Source organism: Nerophis lumbriciformis, linkage group LG30 (assembly GCF_033978685.3).
Source record: "Nerophis lumbriciformis linkage group LG30, RoL_Nlum_v2.1, whole genome shotgun sequence".
Classification (NCBI taxonomy): domain Eukaryota; kingdom Metazoa; phylum Chordata; class Actinopteri; order Syngnathiformes; family Syngnathidae; genus Nerophis; species Nerophis lumbriciformis.
The window spans coordinates 17,470,087-17,483,762 of NC_084577.2; the positions used below are offsets into that span (position 1 = coordinate 17,470,087).

General features: G+C 39.0%; 1 protein-coding gene across 1 annotated transcript in view; it reads right to left on the reverse strand.

The window, feature by feature from the left end:
• dner (delta/notch-like EGF repeat containing) overlaps positions 1-13,676 on the reverse strand; it is a 114,986-nt gene that overhangs the window by 33,739 nt on the left and 67,571 nt on the right. Inside the window, exons 5-7 of the mRNA XM_061925682.1 lie at positions 11,788-11,936; positions 8,981-9,134; positions 3,319-3,432 (exon numbers count right to left, since the gene is read on the reverse strand). Coding sequence (XP_061781666.1) covers positions 3,319-3,432; positions 8,981-9,134; positions 11,788-11,936 — 417 coding nt within the window. The remainder of the gene's footprint in view (positions 1-3,318; positions 3,433-8,980; positions 9,135-11,787; positions 11,937-13,676) is intronic.

Genomic DNA, 13,676 nt, shown 5'->3' on the forward strand with positions numbered 1-13,676 from the left:
CAAAAATTATTCCTGGGCACGGCCACCGCTGCTGCTCACTGCTCCCCTCACCTCCCAGGGGGTGAACAAAGGGATGGGTCGAATGCAGAGGTTAATTTCACCACACCTAGTGTGTGTGTGACAATCATTGGTACTTTAACTTCTCTTTTAGTAGTAAGTAAGCAAACAAAGGCTCCTAATTAGTCTGCTGACATATGCAGTAACATATTGTGTCATTTATCATTCTATTATTTTGTCAACATTATAAAGGACAAGTGGTAGAAAATGAATTATTAATCTGCTTGTTCATTTACTGTTAATATCTGCTTACTTTCTCGTTTAAAATGTTCTAGCTACACTTCTGTTGAAATGTAATAATCACTTATTCTTAGGGAATAAGCGGTAGGAAATGGATGGATAGACTTATTCTTCTGTTGTTTGATACTTTACATTAGTTTTAGATACCACAAATTTGGGTATCAATCCGATACCAAGTCGATACAGGATCATACATTGTCATTTCATGAAGGACTTAAACGTTTGCCTTCTATTTATAAAATTGTGCATAAATCGCGAAGCAGCATGTTCTTGAGAATTGCTGCTCCGGCAGAAGGTTTGGCGGTCACAGATTTCCTCAGAGTGTCTGATACAGGTCGCCGAGGCTATAAAACCTAATTAGGATCAAAGAGGGAGGTTTAAATTATGTATCTTCATGGCTCAGATGTGGCGCATAATAACATGGAACAAAACAGTACTATGCGATTTAAACATTCACCATTTTAACCTTTTTTTATTTTAGTTTGACTCAATGAAAGTGTCTACTTAACTGTCTGTGGTAATTTATATGCCACGCTTGTAGGATGGCTGGCTGGGTATGAATCATAAAACATAATAATATAAAAACTATAATAGTTAGACCAAAGAAATGCAGCATATACCAGCATTTGCAGCACAAATGAAAGGGACACATTTTGGGAGATCATGACATAGTTTGGGGCTGGTTATGAATATTAACATGTTAATTACATGTTAATGACATAACCATAAAACGTTGATATAAAAATTATAATAGCTTGGCCAAACATTTTTCCAGCACAAACAATTTGTGAAGATTTTGACAAGGCAGGGGGGCTGGTTATGAATAATAAAACATTAATACTATAACAATTATAAAGTAAGACAAAAATATTTGCAGCACAAGCATAGAACAAACGTAGCACAGAGAAATTGGACACATTTTTTGTGCTTTGGACAAGGTGGGGGGGCTGGATGATGGCACAAATGAAAACATTTCAGCACAAACTAGCACAAATGTAGCACAAACGATGGGGACTCGTTTTGACATAGTTGGAGGGGCTGGTTAGGAATAATAACACATTGATTACACGTTAATGCCATACAAATCATAAAACGTTAATAACATAAAAACTATGATAGACCAACAATTTTTGCAGCACAAACTATTGGGAGAAGTTTGGGGAGATTTTGACAAGGGGGGGTTAGTAATTTTAAAACATTGATAACGTAAAAAACATGATAATAGTTAAACCCACAATTTTTTCAGCATAAACCTACACAAACATAGCACAAAGAAATGGTACACGTTTGAGGAGATTTATACAAGGTGGGGTGCTCGTTATGAATAATAACAAGTTAATTACACGTTAATGTCATACAAATCATAGAAACATAAAAACTATTGTAGTCAGACCTAAAATGTTTGCAGCACAAATATAGCACAAACTATTGGGACAAGTTTGGGGAGATTTTTAGAAGAGGGAGTGGGGGTGGGTGTGTCTTGGGGGGCGGGGCAGGGGGGGGGCTTGGTTATCATCATAAAACGTAAATAACACAAAAACTATAATAGTTGGACAAAAAAAAATTGTTGCAGCACAAACGTAACACAAACGATTGGGACAGGTTTGGGAAGATTATGAATAATTAATTACGCGTTAATGACATAAAAAACATAAAACATTAATAACATAAAAACTATATTAGTTAGACTTAAAATGTTTGCAGCACAAAAGCACCACAAACAATTTTGGGGAGATTTTGACATAGTTGGGGGCTGGTTAGGAATAATACGTTAATTACAGTAAAAAAAAAAAATTATTAGGCGTTAATAACATAAAAACTTTAATGGATCAAAAATGTTGGCAGCACAAACTATTGGGACACGTTTGGGGAGATTTGGACACGGTGTGTGTGTGTGTGAGGGGGTGTGGGGGGGTAATACTAATAATACGTTAATTACACATTAATGACATAAAAATCATAAAACATTAAAAACATTAAAACTATAATAGTTAGACTTAAAATGTTTGCAGCACAAACGTAGCACAAACAATTTTGGGGAGACTTTGACAGTTGGGGGGCTGGTTATGAATAATAACACGTTAAATACACGTTAATTACATTAAAAAAATAATTCAACGTTTAATAACATAAAAACTATAATAGGTAAAAAATGTTAGCAGCACAAACTATTGGGACAAGTTTGGGGAGATTTGGTCAAGGTAGGGGGGGTATTAATAATAAGTTAATTACACGTTAATAACAAAAAAAAAATCATAAAATATTAAAAACATAAAAACTATAATAGTTGGACCAAAATGTTGGCAGCACAAACTATTGTGACAAGTTTTGGGAGATTTTTGACAAAGTAGGAGGGGCTGATTATCGTCATAAAACGTTAACAACATAAAAACTATAATAGTTAGCCAAAAAAATGTTGCAGCACAAACGAATGGACACGTTTGGTGAGATTTGGACAAAGACACACAGGTAATAAAATCCACAAGAAATTGTTATTGAAAATCGCAAAAGCAGCAACAATACAGAACACAAAGAACGTGCTAAAAAATAACTCCCTTGTGTTGTAATGTTGATGCTCAGAAATCCGGGGTTCGTGAATGCATCTCGCATTGTGATTGGTGCAAAATGAGGAAGTGTTGTGGTGCTGTTGTGGTGAGTGCCACGGCGAAATGTGTGTGTTTTGTTGGAAGTGTTTGGCAATAACGTTTGAAACAAGTGTCGGACTCTGTCACATCACTTACAAGACATTACTAGCACAATATCAAGCACTTGTTGCAGGTGGCTGAGTCTGCATCCATTTAGTAACAAAAGGAGGCCAGATTGATAGCTGCTTTTTTTCCCTCCAGTCTGGTAACTACAGTTTCAGCACAGGTGCCATTATGGTACCCAGTTTCGGTGCCCACTCCCACTCAAAGGCACTTTAGCTTTGATTGTCAATGCCAGACAAAACTAAAGGCCCTTAAGTCACCTTCCCTGCTCCAAACAATCACACATTTTGGCAAGAAAAATCTCCCAGCTCACCTTCTGGACAGTAGCACCTGGGCCCAGCCAAACTGCTGGAGCAGGTGGCTCCATTCTCGCAGGGCTGGGAGAGGCAGTGATTCACCAGCAACTGGCAGCGGTCCCCTTCATAACCTTAGAGAGACAGAGTCGACTTAATGAAGTTGCCATTGAATGTGTTGAAGCCACAAAAAAGCCAAAGCTTCCGACCGAGGGCTTATCTGCTAAGACGCATGGTAACAAGTGCTAAAAAGGATGTGCAAAGTAAAAATTATGTGTACTATTTGTGAATGTGTTGCAGGTGATCTACTAAGACTGTGTGCTCAATTGATAGCGAGAGAAAAAGTGCAGCAGACGGCCCTATTAAAATGAGGATTTTGCATATACACCGCCTGTTGCCATGACGACGCTTGTTTACTGCATGACATCATTCTTTAACTGCGTTTTGTTATGTTGTGGAACATGCAGCACACAACTATAATCTGCGTTACCTTTTCTGGGCTATCAGAATAATTCCTGCAGTGAGATCTAAAATGCCAATAGTCAAAAAGTGATCGACTGCAGAACAATCAAACGCGTGGGGCCTGATCTACTAAAGATGTGCGTGTATAAAAACAAATTTGATCTACTAAACTTGTGCGTATCTTTAGTGTGCAAAATAAGGAGAGCGATCTATTGAGCATGTCTGTCTTCATGAATATGCAGAATATATGCTGATTATCAAAATGCCCTCAATACTGGGAGGAGAAAAAGCAAATATAATTATTTAACACACGCATTGTGATTTATCAAGACTAAAACTGTTCTCAGGGTACCGTTTTACATCTATATTTAGGGTGTCTAGAAAGAACGAGCAAACTGGCAGTTGCGCAAATTTGGCTGTGAGAAAGGAGGCAATCGCGCTGCTGTATATGGACTAGGGTTGTACGGTATGCCAGTACTGGTATAGTACCACGAAACTAATGAATCATATCATGGTACTATAACGCCTCTAAAAAGTGGACTTAAATTATGACCACTGTATGATCCTGTAACTACTTGGTATCGGATCAATGCCCAAATTTGTGGTATCATCCAAAACCAAAGTAAAGCATCCAAACAACAGAAAACATAGGTGATTATTACATTTTAACAGAAGTGTAGACAGAACCTGTTAAACGAGAAAGTAAGCAGATATTAACAGTAAATGAACAAGTAGATTAATGATTCATTTTCTACCACTTGTCCTTCGTAATGTTGACAAAATAATAGAATGATAAATGACACAATATGTTACTGCATGTGTCAGCAGCTAAATTAGGAGCCTTTGTTTGCTTACTTACTAATAAAAGACAAGTTGTATCGTATGTTCACTATTTTATTTAAGGACAAAATTGCAATAAGAAACATATGTTTAATGTACCGTAAGATTTATTTGTTAAAATAAAGATAACAATGCCATTTTTTGTGGTCCTCTTTATTTAGAAAAGTATCGAAAAATATTGAAATACATTTTGGTACCGGTACCTAAATATTGGTATTGGGAAAACCCTAAAATGGACTGTCAAAAAAATCTAAATATATTAGACGTATCGTCTATTCAGCAATATCATTTTATAATTTCATTGAGGCTGGATGATTTAAGGGGCTAATACAAAAAAAACTATGTTGGTGTCTACTTGCCTTTTTTGATGACGTTTGTTTTCTCATTTATATAAAAATCTTGCAATATGCATTTTTTTGTGTTTGCACCATTCAAGCACACGCTCGCAGTTAGGGCCAGCTACTCCCAGTGCGCACATTCTGCACGCTAAAAAAGTGGGTTCTGCTTCTAAAATGCCCATAAAAAGTGGTACATGTCTGCTGCAAAACAAGACAGCATGGTAACATTAACATGGAGTTAAGTGTGCACGCAAAGACATAATTTAAATAAAACAGTCTGCGCTAATTTTGCACCAATTATCAATTATACATTTAGTCTTAGTAGGTCACACGTAATAGTACGTGCAATTGTTTAGTTTCCACATGCTGTTTAGTGCGTGGTATTATCTTAGTAGAGCCGACCCATGGTGCCTTGAAAATGCATTGTTGCAAGATGTTTTTTCATACAGGAGGTATACAGTATTAAAAAAAAACGAATGCCATACAAAAAACGGCTCAAAAAATCAGGCCCGTTAAACATCAAACAGCTACTAAATTGCTGGATAGACGATTTGTCAAATATTATTTTTATTTCAAACAGTCCAAATATGTCGACATACACACAAAAGATAGTCTGTCTGTCATTGCAGCAATCACCTCTTTCTCGCCACAATGCCGCAGCCAATTGTGCGCAACTGTGCCAGTTTGCACGTACCTTCAAAAAGTGCTAAATATAGACGGGGGGAAAAACTGTTTCAGGCTTGATAAATCCCATTGCAGGTGCTAAATAATTATATGTGCATCTCCTTATAGTAATGAGGGTGTTCCGATAATCTGCATATATTCTGCATACACATGAACACAGACACACTAATTGGATTGCATGTGCTATTTTGCTCATCTAAGAGACGCAGTATTAGTGGATCTGCTTTGCGTGCGCTGTCATGTTTACATATGTTTTATTGCAAGCAAACTTTTATTATATCAGACCCTCCGTGTGCAGCTTGTATAGCAGGATAGATGAAGTATCCACTTAAAATGAATCAACACACAACTGGGGTGATTACCAAGATGACTGTGTCTTGCCTACAGCCAAGTAGGTAGGTGGTAGCATCATGGTTGGGTTAATGTTTTTTCAAAAAATGAGGTGTACTCACATTTGTCAAATACTGTAATTATCTATTTTTAGTACAGTTTGATACGAGATCCATTTCAGCTCTTCATATTACCACATTGATCTGAGCTCATTCGAGGGCAGTCATGCAGATTCAAAGTCTTGCCGGTATGTCCAGCAATGGGTTTTTTTAGTCTGCAGCTATCGTGCAAATAATTGTTGGCAGTCATTTGTGGAACGACAGCAGCAGTCAAGAAGATCTTGTTAGGACTTTGATGAGAAGTGACGTTGATCTTTAATGAGAGGAAACTAAATGTGTTATCCTCGGCTAGGGCAGGGCGATTATGGCAAAAATAATAATCACGATTATTTTGATTGACATTGAGCTCACGATAAAAAACACGAATATTCATTAGTTTAAAAACATGAGTATTTATTGTACCACCAAAATTAATCTTTAAATAAAATGAAAAAAAACAAATGTATATAAATTAGTAAAGAATAAACAAAATATAAGAATAATAATAGTAACAACAATAAATTAAAATGACAATAGCAATATGAAAAAAAAAATGCTTTTTCCATTTTCTTTAAATTCCATTTTTTACCTTCTACACTTATTTTACCACCATATAGTGTGTGCTTTTTGTGACATATACACAATGTCCTAAAATGTTTGTTAATTAATTTTTAAAATGCTCACTTTTATTGCTGGGTAGCATATGACTTCACAACTGTTTTTCTTCTTCACGGCTTAATTGACACGATGGTCAAGCAGTTAGAGCGTAGCATTAAAACAAGTGAGAGTGAGTGTAGAGTTTGAGCAGAAAATGCCGTATTGCTGTTCTGTTCATGGGTGTTCCAGTCATTAAAACAGAAAGATAGGGAAGAGCTTTCCTGAAGTCCCGAAATAAGTGGTTCATAAAAGTATTAAAGTCACAGAAAAAAGGAAAGTGTGTCGAAGGAAATGGCTCTTAAAAATATCTCTTTCATGACTTTGTAAAATGTTTGTTTAAATATTTGATTTGTTTGAGAAACTTTCTGTGATACAATCGAGTTTATACTCTCCTATATTAGTAGAGTTAGAGAGCAGAACTAAACAAATAGAAAGGACAAGTGATCGTTGCTATGCCTAAATATAACTAGGAAGACCTGGTTGTATAAATAAACTTACATCATGTTAAGTCATAGTAATAAATATTGTGATTGTTGGTCCAATCCACCTTATTTTTATTGTCCATTTTCATAATAGAAACTAAAAGCTTAGTTGTTGTTGTGCAGGAAAGCTAAGTGCTTTATTCGACACAGATGACCACATTATAGCGTCTTTGGTGATATTTGTTAGCATCAATAAAATATCCTTATAAACATTAATAAACTCCATGAATAAATCTCTCGTAGGCTTAACAGCATATACTGAATCTTGATATCGCGGTTGAACATTGCTGAACAACTATCTATAGCTAAATAATGAGACAAAATATGAACTTCACACCATAAAAACGACTGCAGACATGAATTGTAGATGACACCAATATTTGTAGCAGGAAATCAACTGCTAACAAACTTATCCTTTTTCTCATTAGGTCATGATCACAGCATCACTCGTTATGTCAATCAAATACGTTATATATACCGATGCACAAATAAATCCAACTTTGTCTTTCACGGATTAATGCTTCATTTGTGGACCCCTCAGATGTAAAGGCATGATGTGCCTCCAATCTTTTCTTTTCTACATTCCTGTGAGTGTCGAAGGAAGGGAGGTCGAGGCGAGCAGTATTGTCTTGGTGATGATGAATGCTTTAAATCTTTCAAAAAATATTTTTCTTAAGAGTGTAAAAATTCACTTCATCCCATTTTAAATATTTGTTCATACTAGCTTATAACATTTGCCTCTAAACCTTTCAAAATACAACCAAATCTGCAAGGGTGCAGGTAAATAAAAAGTAGCCTAATGGCACTCTAGACAATCGCCTGAAATCCGGAAGTGTGTTACGATGGGGTTGCAGCTTACTGCGAGGTTTGTTCTCCCAGGATGCAAAAGGACGACTCCGGACCGGACTTGCAGGTAGGAACACGATTTAATCGTAAATTAACACTCAAAGAGGTACAAAACAGAAAACAAACCGACGGAACAAGGTGCCGATCGCACCTGAAGCTAAGGCTACTACTTAGCACAGACTAGAGATCACCAGCAGGGGCTAGAAGACAAGCAAAACTTACGTAACAGTAGCGTGACGCAAACAAAGAAGCCAGATCGACTGACTGGCAAAGGCAGGCTTAAATAATGTTTCTTGATTACAAACAGGTGCGCGTCCCAAACACAAGAGGCAGGTGAAACTAATAGGTAGCCATGGTAATAAACTCAGAGATGCATAAACAGGAACTAAAGGAGTCCAAAACTAACAGAAAACACAAGTGACTCGAAAAACCTAGACTATGACCCAGGCAGCGGATCATAACAAAGTGCCTCTAGGTCACGTGATTGCAACCCAGCAATTGGTGCAATACTTTTTTTTGGACAATTTTGACCAGTATTTTAAGTCGAAGCATAACAATTGTGAAAACGTTTCAATAAACAGTTGCATTATGCTTGTGTAAGGTACTTTTTTTGTTAGCTCAGTCTGACCGGATGTTGCCCACACCACTGTTATTGTGAAGGCGGGAAGTGTGCTGCTGTTCTGTGCTTGACAAGTTTGGAAACAACCCTAAGCTGATAATAAAAAAAGAGCCTTTCAAGTTGCGACTGCTGTCCTGTTTGTACAATAATCTTACATTGATAATGTCGTTCACAACAACATAAGCAGGTGAGATGTGTTGTGGGTGTATCTTGCTCGCTTTAGCTTCATAGTTTATTCGCCGTGTCACGTGGCCGTTTCCACATTGTTTAGTTTAGGACGTGTTTCAGGGATGAATGAGTGTGTTGTCAAGTTCTCATAAACACACCTGGTTGACAGGTACAAGTGAAGTTGCGTCCTTCCCCGCCCTGCCTAACATCAGTGCATGTGCCGTTGTTATGACAAGGGCGGCGGTGGCAGGCGTCAAATTCCTCACAGAAGATTCCGGTGTAGCCGTCATCGCACTCACAGAAGAAGGTGCTCTGCAAACAGTTACAAGTTAAGGTTGATTAACACGAAAGCAGCAGTAGTGGAAGTTTACAAGTCGGCATTCTTCGTTCTACATCAGGGATGTCAAACATGCAGTCTGCTAAGATTACATTTTTAAATTAAATAAACTGCTGTTCTAAATGTGTCCACTGGATGTTGCAAAAGCAATTCTGTCAGGCAAGCAAATAGTTTATATCGAGGAGAGCAAGTATACCAAGGATAGGGTACACAGTAAAGCGGGGCTGCGACTCCTCCCCCTCGACCCAACGTGAAACAAACAGGAGTAAAATAAACAATTGGTAACCCCACTTAAAATGCTGCATGAGACACTGCACATTGATATAGTTGTGTGAAAATTATTGTCTTCTGTGCAAATTTAAAGAAAGTAAACAGTGGGAATGACAAATGAGGTACCGTATTTTGCAGGTTATAAGGCGCACTTAAAATCTTATTTTTCTCTCAAAACTCGACAGTGCGCCTTATAACCCGGTGTGCCTAATGTACGGAATAATTCTGGTTTTGCTTACTCGAAGCAATTTTATTTGGTACATGGTGAAATGATAAGTGTGACCAGTAGATGGCAGTCAAACATAAGAGATACAGCTAGACTGCAATATGATGGCAGTCACACACAAGATATACGTGTAGACTGCGATATGACTCAAGTAAACAACACCGACATTGTATATGTTCCATTGAAAATATAGAACATTACACACAGCGCTCAAAAATCGATCAAAATGTTTTAGTACAACTTTGGTAAGCTATGAAGTTGCACCGCTTGATGGATTGTTCTGTGCTTCAACAAACAAGTCTTATTATTATTATTATTATGGTGAGTGTGTATAAGGTAAGACATTATCTGGCGTTTTGTTTCGCAACTTGTCTTCCCTTCTGGTACCTGCTGATCTGTATTTGGGATCTGCATAAATCCTGAAAAATTGCATGCCTCTTCCTTTGTAGTTGATAAGCTTCGTCATTTTCTCTATCTTCTTGTTATGGGACATTCATCTTCTGCTGTTGCCATTTCTAATATAAAGTAGAGTAAAGTTCTTACTTATATCTGTCAGTAAAGTCGCTATGAAAGCACTAAAACATACCGGTGTCGTGACTTTACATTATTCACCCAAGGAACTTTAGTTATTAGAGAGTTCCGGTCAGACGGTTTTTCACGGGACACATTTCCGGCCTTGTTTTTGCACTACTGAGCCACGGTTGAGGAGATGCTGCTACGTTATTGATTGAAGTAAAGTCTGAATGTCATTAAATCAGTTAGCTCCATCTTTTGACACTTCTTCCACTCCCGTCCTTGCACGCTACACCGCTACAACAAAGATGACGGGGAGAAGACGCTGTCGAATATGAGCCACTTAAATAATACCGCCCACAAAACGGTGCATCCTGAAGCGACTGTCAGAAAGCGGCTTGAAGATGATCTGTAAAACATAATCTATGCAACATTTTGACCAAAGAACCACCATTACATGTTATGTAGACCACAAGGAAGTGTTTAACATTTAGAAAAAAATAATATGACTCCTTTATTGCACCTTATAATCCGGTGCGCCTTATATATGAAAAAAGATCGAAAATAGACCATTCATCGGCAGTGCGCCTTATAATCCGGTGCACCCTATGGTCCGGAAAATAGTAGTTGATACATAGAAGAGTTTTTGTTGATGCTTTATTTTGTTTTTTGTTCAATCCTAGATGGGCTGTGATTTAAAGTTGAATTGCTTTGTAGAAACACTGAGACGAAGTCTAAGTTCATTGTGTTCTTCATGGTGTTTTTGAAACTGCACCAATTTTTCCCTCTGACAAAACACTAACTTGAAATATTTAGTCAGGAGGATTATTTGTGATATGTACATTTTCAGAATGTGCTTGTTCTATTTTGGGCTGATGTTAGACTAAGAAAACAATCTGATTTTTAGGTAATTATGCCGTGATTTTGCCCGTCCGGCCCACGTGGGAATAGATTTTCCTCCATTGGCTAAAATGTGTTTGATACCCCAGGTTCTTAATTGTATATCCTCCGGAGAAACTGCTTCCTCTGCAGTGGACATGATGTCAGCGGTCTATTTCTTTTGGCACGGTTACACATTTCCATTAAAAAAAAACTGAACATTTCCACTGCAGAGGACGCTTGTCCCTCAGGAGGATATTATGCTAAGTGGTCAGTATCTTGCTGTGATGAGGGGAAAAAACAAAAACATTTTTTTCATCATTAAAAGTAATGGCTGATTGTCCTGATTAAACTGCTCCATGCTTATTTCTTTAATGGACGAGCAACTTTGGAGCTTATTAACAGTACTATTATACAGTAGGGTAAGGATTCATATGGCCCCATTCCTGGGTGGATCTCCCTTGAGAGGATGAGGGTGGGTAATCATTTGGCTATACAGTCTGCTGAAAATAATGGAAAGCGCCACTCTACATAGCAACTGGCGCTGTGGTCAAGGTTGGAATTGCCACAAAGCACAATTTAAGATATTCAACACTCCACTGCTATCTGGCGGCTAAAGTGGATAGTGCAATACCGGAATTTGTCACGTTTCATGTGTCAGGTAAACCGTGACAAATGGGGGCATATGAACCCCTTTCCTACTGTCCATGGTGTCAAAAATCTAAACTTCAGTGTCTTACCTCAGAGGGCTGCGTGACACATTCCCCTTTGCCGGAGCACTGAGGGTCGCTGAAGCTGCTGCCGGGTTCCACGCAGCTGCTAGCTTTCACTGTCAGGTTGAGACGCAGGGTGACCTCTGGGGCCATGGGAGTATCCACCTGTATCACACCTGCCGTAGAAAGGTTAGTTACTGCGGTGATTCTCAATTATTTTCTGTCAAAACATGTTTTAGCGAGCCCCTTTGATTGAATTAGTCTTGTTAGTTCATGTGTTGCTGTGCACTTCTACTGGGTAGCACAGGGAGCCTGTTAGTTGGATTAAGCACTGCTGCCACCTAGCTGCAGGCTTGTGTATCGTTCTGACATGAATACTAGAGTGTAGACACAAATATTGTTAATTTCCCCTGCTACTCACAACATCCATCCCCCATCCCACCGCTAGGGGATACTGACCCACTATTTGAGAATCACTGGGTTACTACTAAGTTGTACTCCAAAGCATTGAAGCTTGTTAAAAGGTAACTTGGTGACAGTTTCACCCTAAAACAGAGTACAGTAGCACAGTACATCGTTTTTCGTGGGAATTGGTTTTCAACAAAAATGATTGCCTAAAATATGTCTGTTTTTGTACGACCAGGATTATTACAGTAATCCTTGTTGTCAATTGGTTCCTGGCCTGACTGTGGTAAATATGTAGGAATTACTAATTATAAATCGAATGTTTTTAAAAAGCATAAAAAAACCTGTTTACGACCTTTTAAACAGTCATATTTACTGTTTGTCTCCACAGGACTTATGCAGATCACAAAAACACACCAGCAGGTACCAATAGGTAAGACAAGTTGGTTTTGCATTATAGGGCCCCTTTAATATTTTAGGGTGGGAACATTAATTGTGTTTACATTATTTGTTATGCTATCCATCTCCATCCATCTTCTTCCGCATATCCGAGGTCGGTCGCGGGGGCAGCAGCCTAAGCAGGGAAGCCCAGACTTCCGTCTCCCCAGCCACTTCGTCCAGATCCTCCCGGGGGATCCCGAGGCGTTCCCAGGCCAGCCGGGAGAGATAGTCTTCCCAACGTGTCCTGGGTCTTCCCCGTGGCCTCCTACCGGTCGGACGTGCCCGAAACACCTCCCTAGGGAGGCGTTCGGGTGGCATCCTGACCAGATGCCCGAACCACCTCATCTGGCTCCTCTCGATGTGGAGGAGCAGCGGTTTTACTTTGAGCTCCTCCCGGATGACAGAACTTCTCACCCTATCTCTAAGGGAGAGCCCCACCACCCGGCGGAGGAAACTCATTTCGGCCGCTTGTACCCGTGATCTTGTCCTTTCGGTCATGACCCAAAGCTCGACCGGTAAATCGAGAGCTTTGCCTTCCGGCTCAGCTCCTTCTTCACCAAAACGGCTCGATACAGCGTCCGCATTACTGAAGACGCCGCACCGATCCGCCTGTCGGTCTCACGATCCACTCTTCCCTCACTCGTGAACAAGACTCCGAGGTACTTGAACTCCTCCACTTGGGGCAAGATCTCCTCCTCAACCCGGAGATGGCACTCCACCCTTTTCCGGGCGAGAACCATGGACTCGGACTTGGAGGTGCTAATAACATTTGTTATGGCAAAAATGTATTCGGTTTTCACACACTTTTAGAACGGATTACTAACACAACGTACTGTGCTTCTATTATTTCACTAAACAGTGTCAGACCGGTTGCTGTGAACCAACTCTGTGAACTAATTTGTCATTGTGGATGTACTAACTCATGTTCACTTCATCGTCTATCCAACACTGCACGCTAATTTATTAGCCTTGCATGTATTAATTATTTAAGAACTTGTTTATATCTTTAGTTAATATTTAATGTTTACACTGAACAAAAAGAGGAGCGTGTACCAAGGCAAATTCCTTGC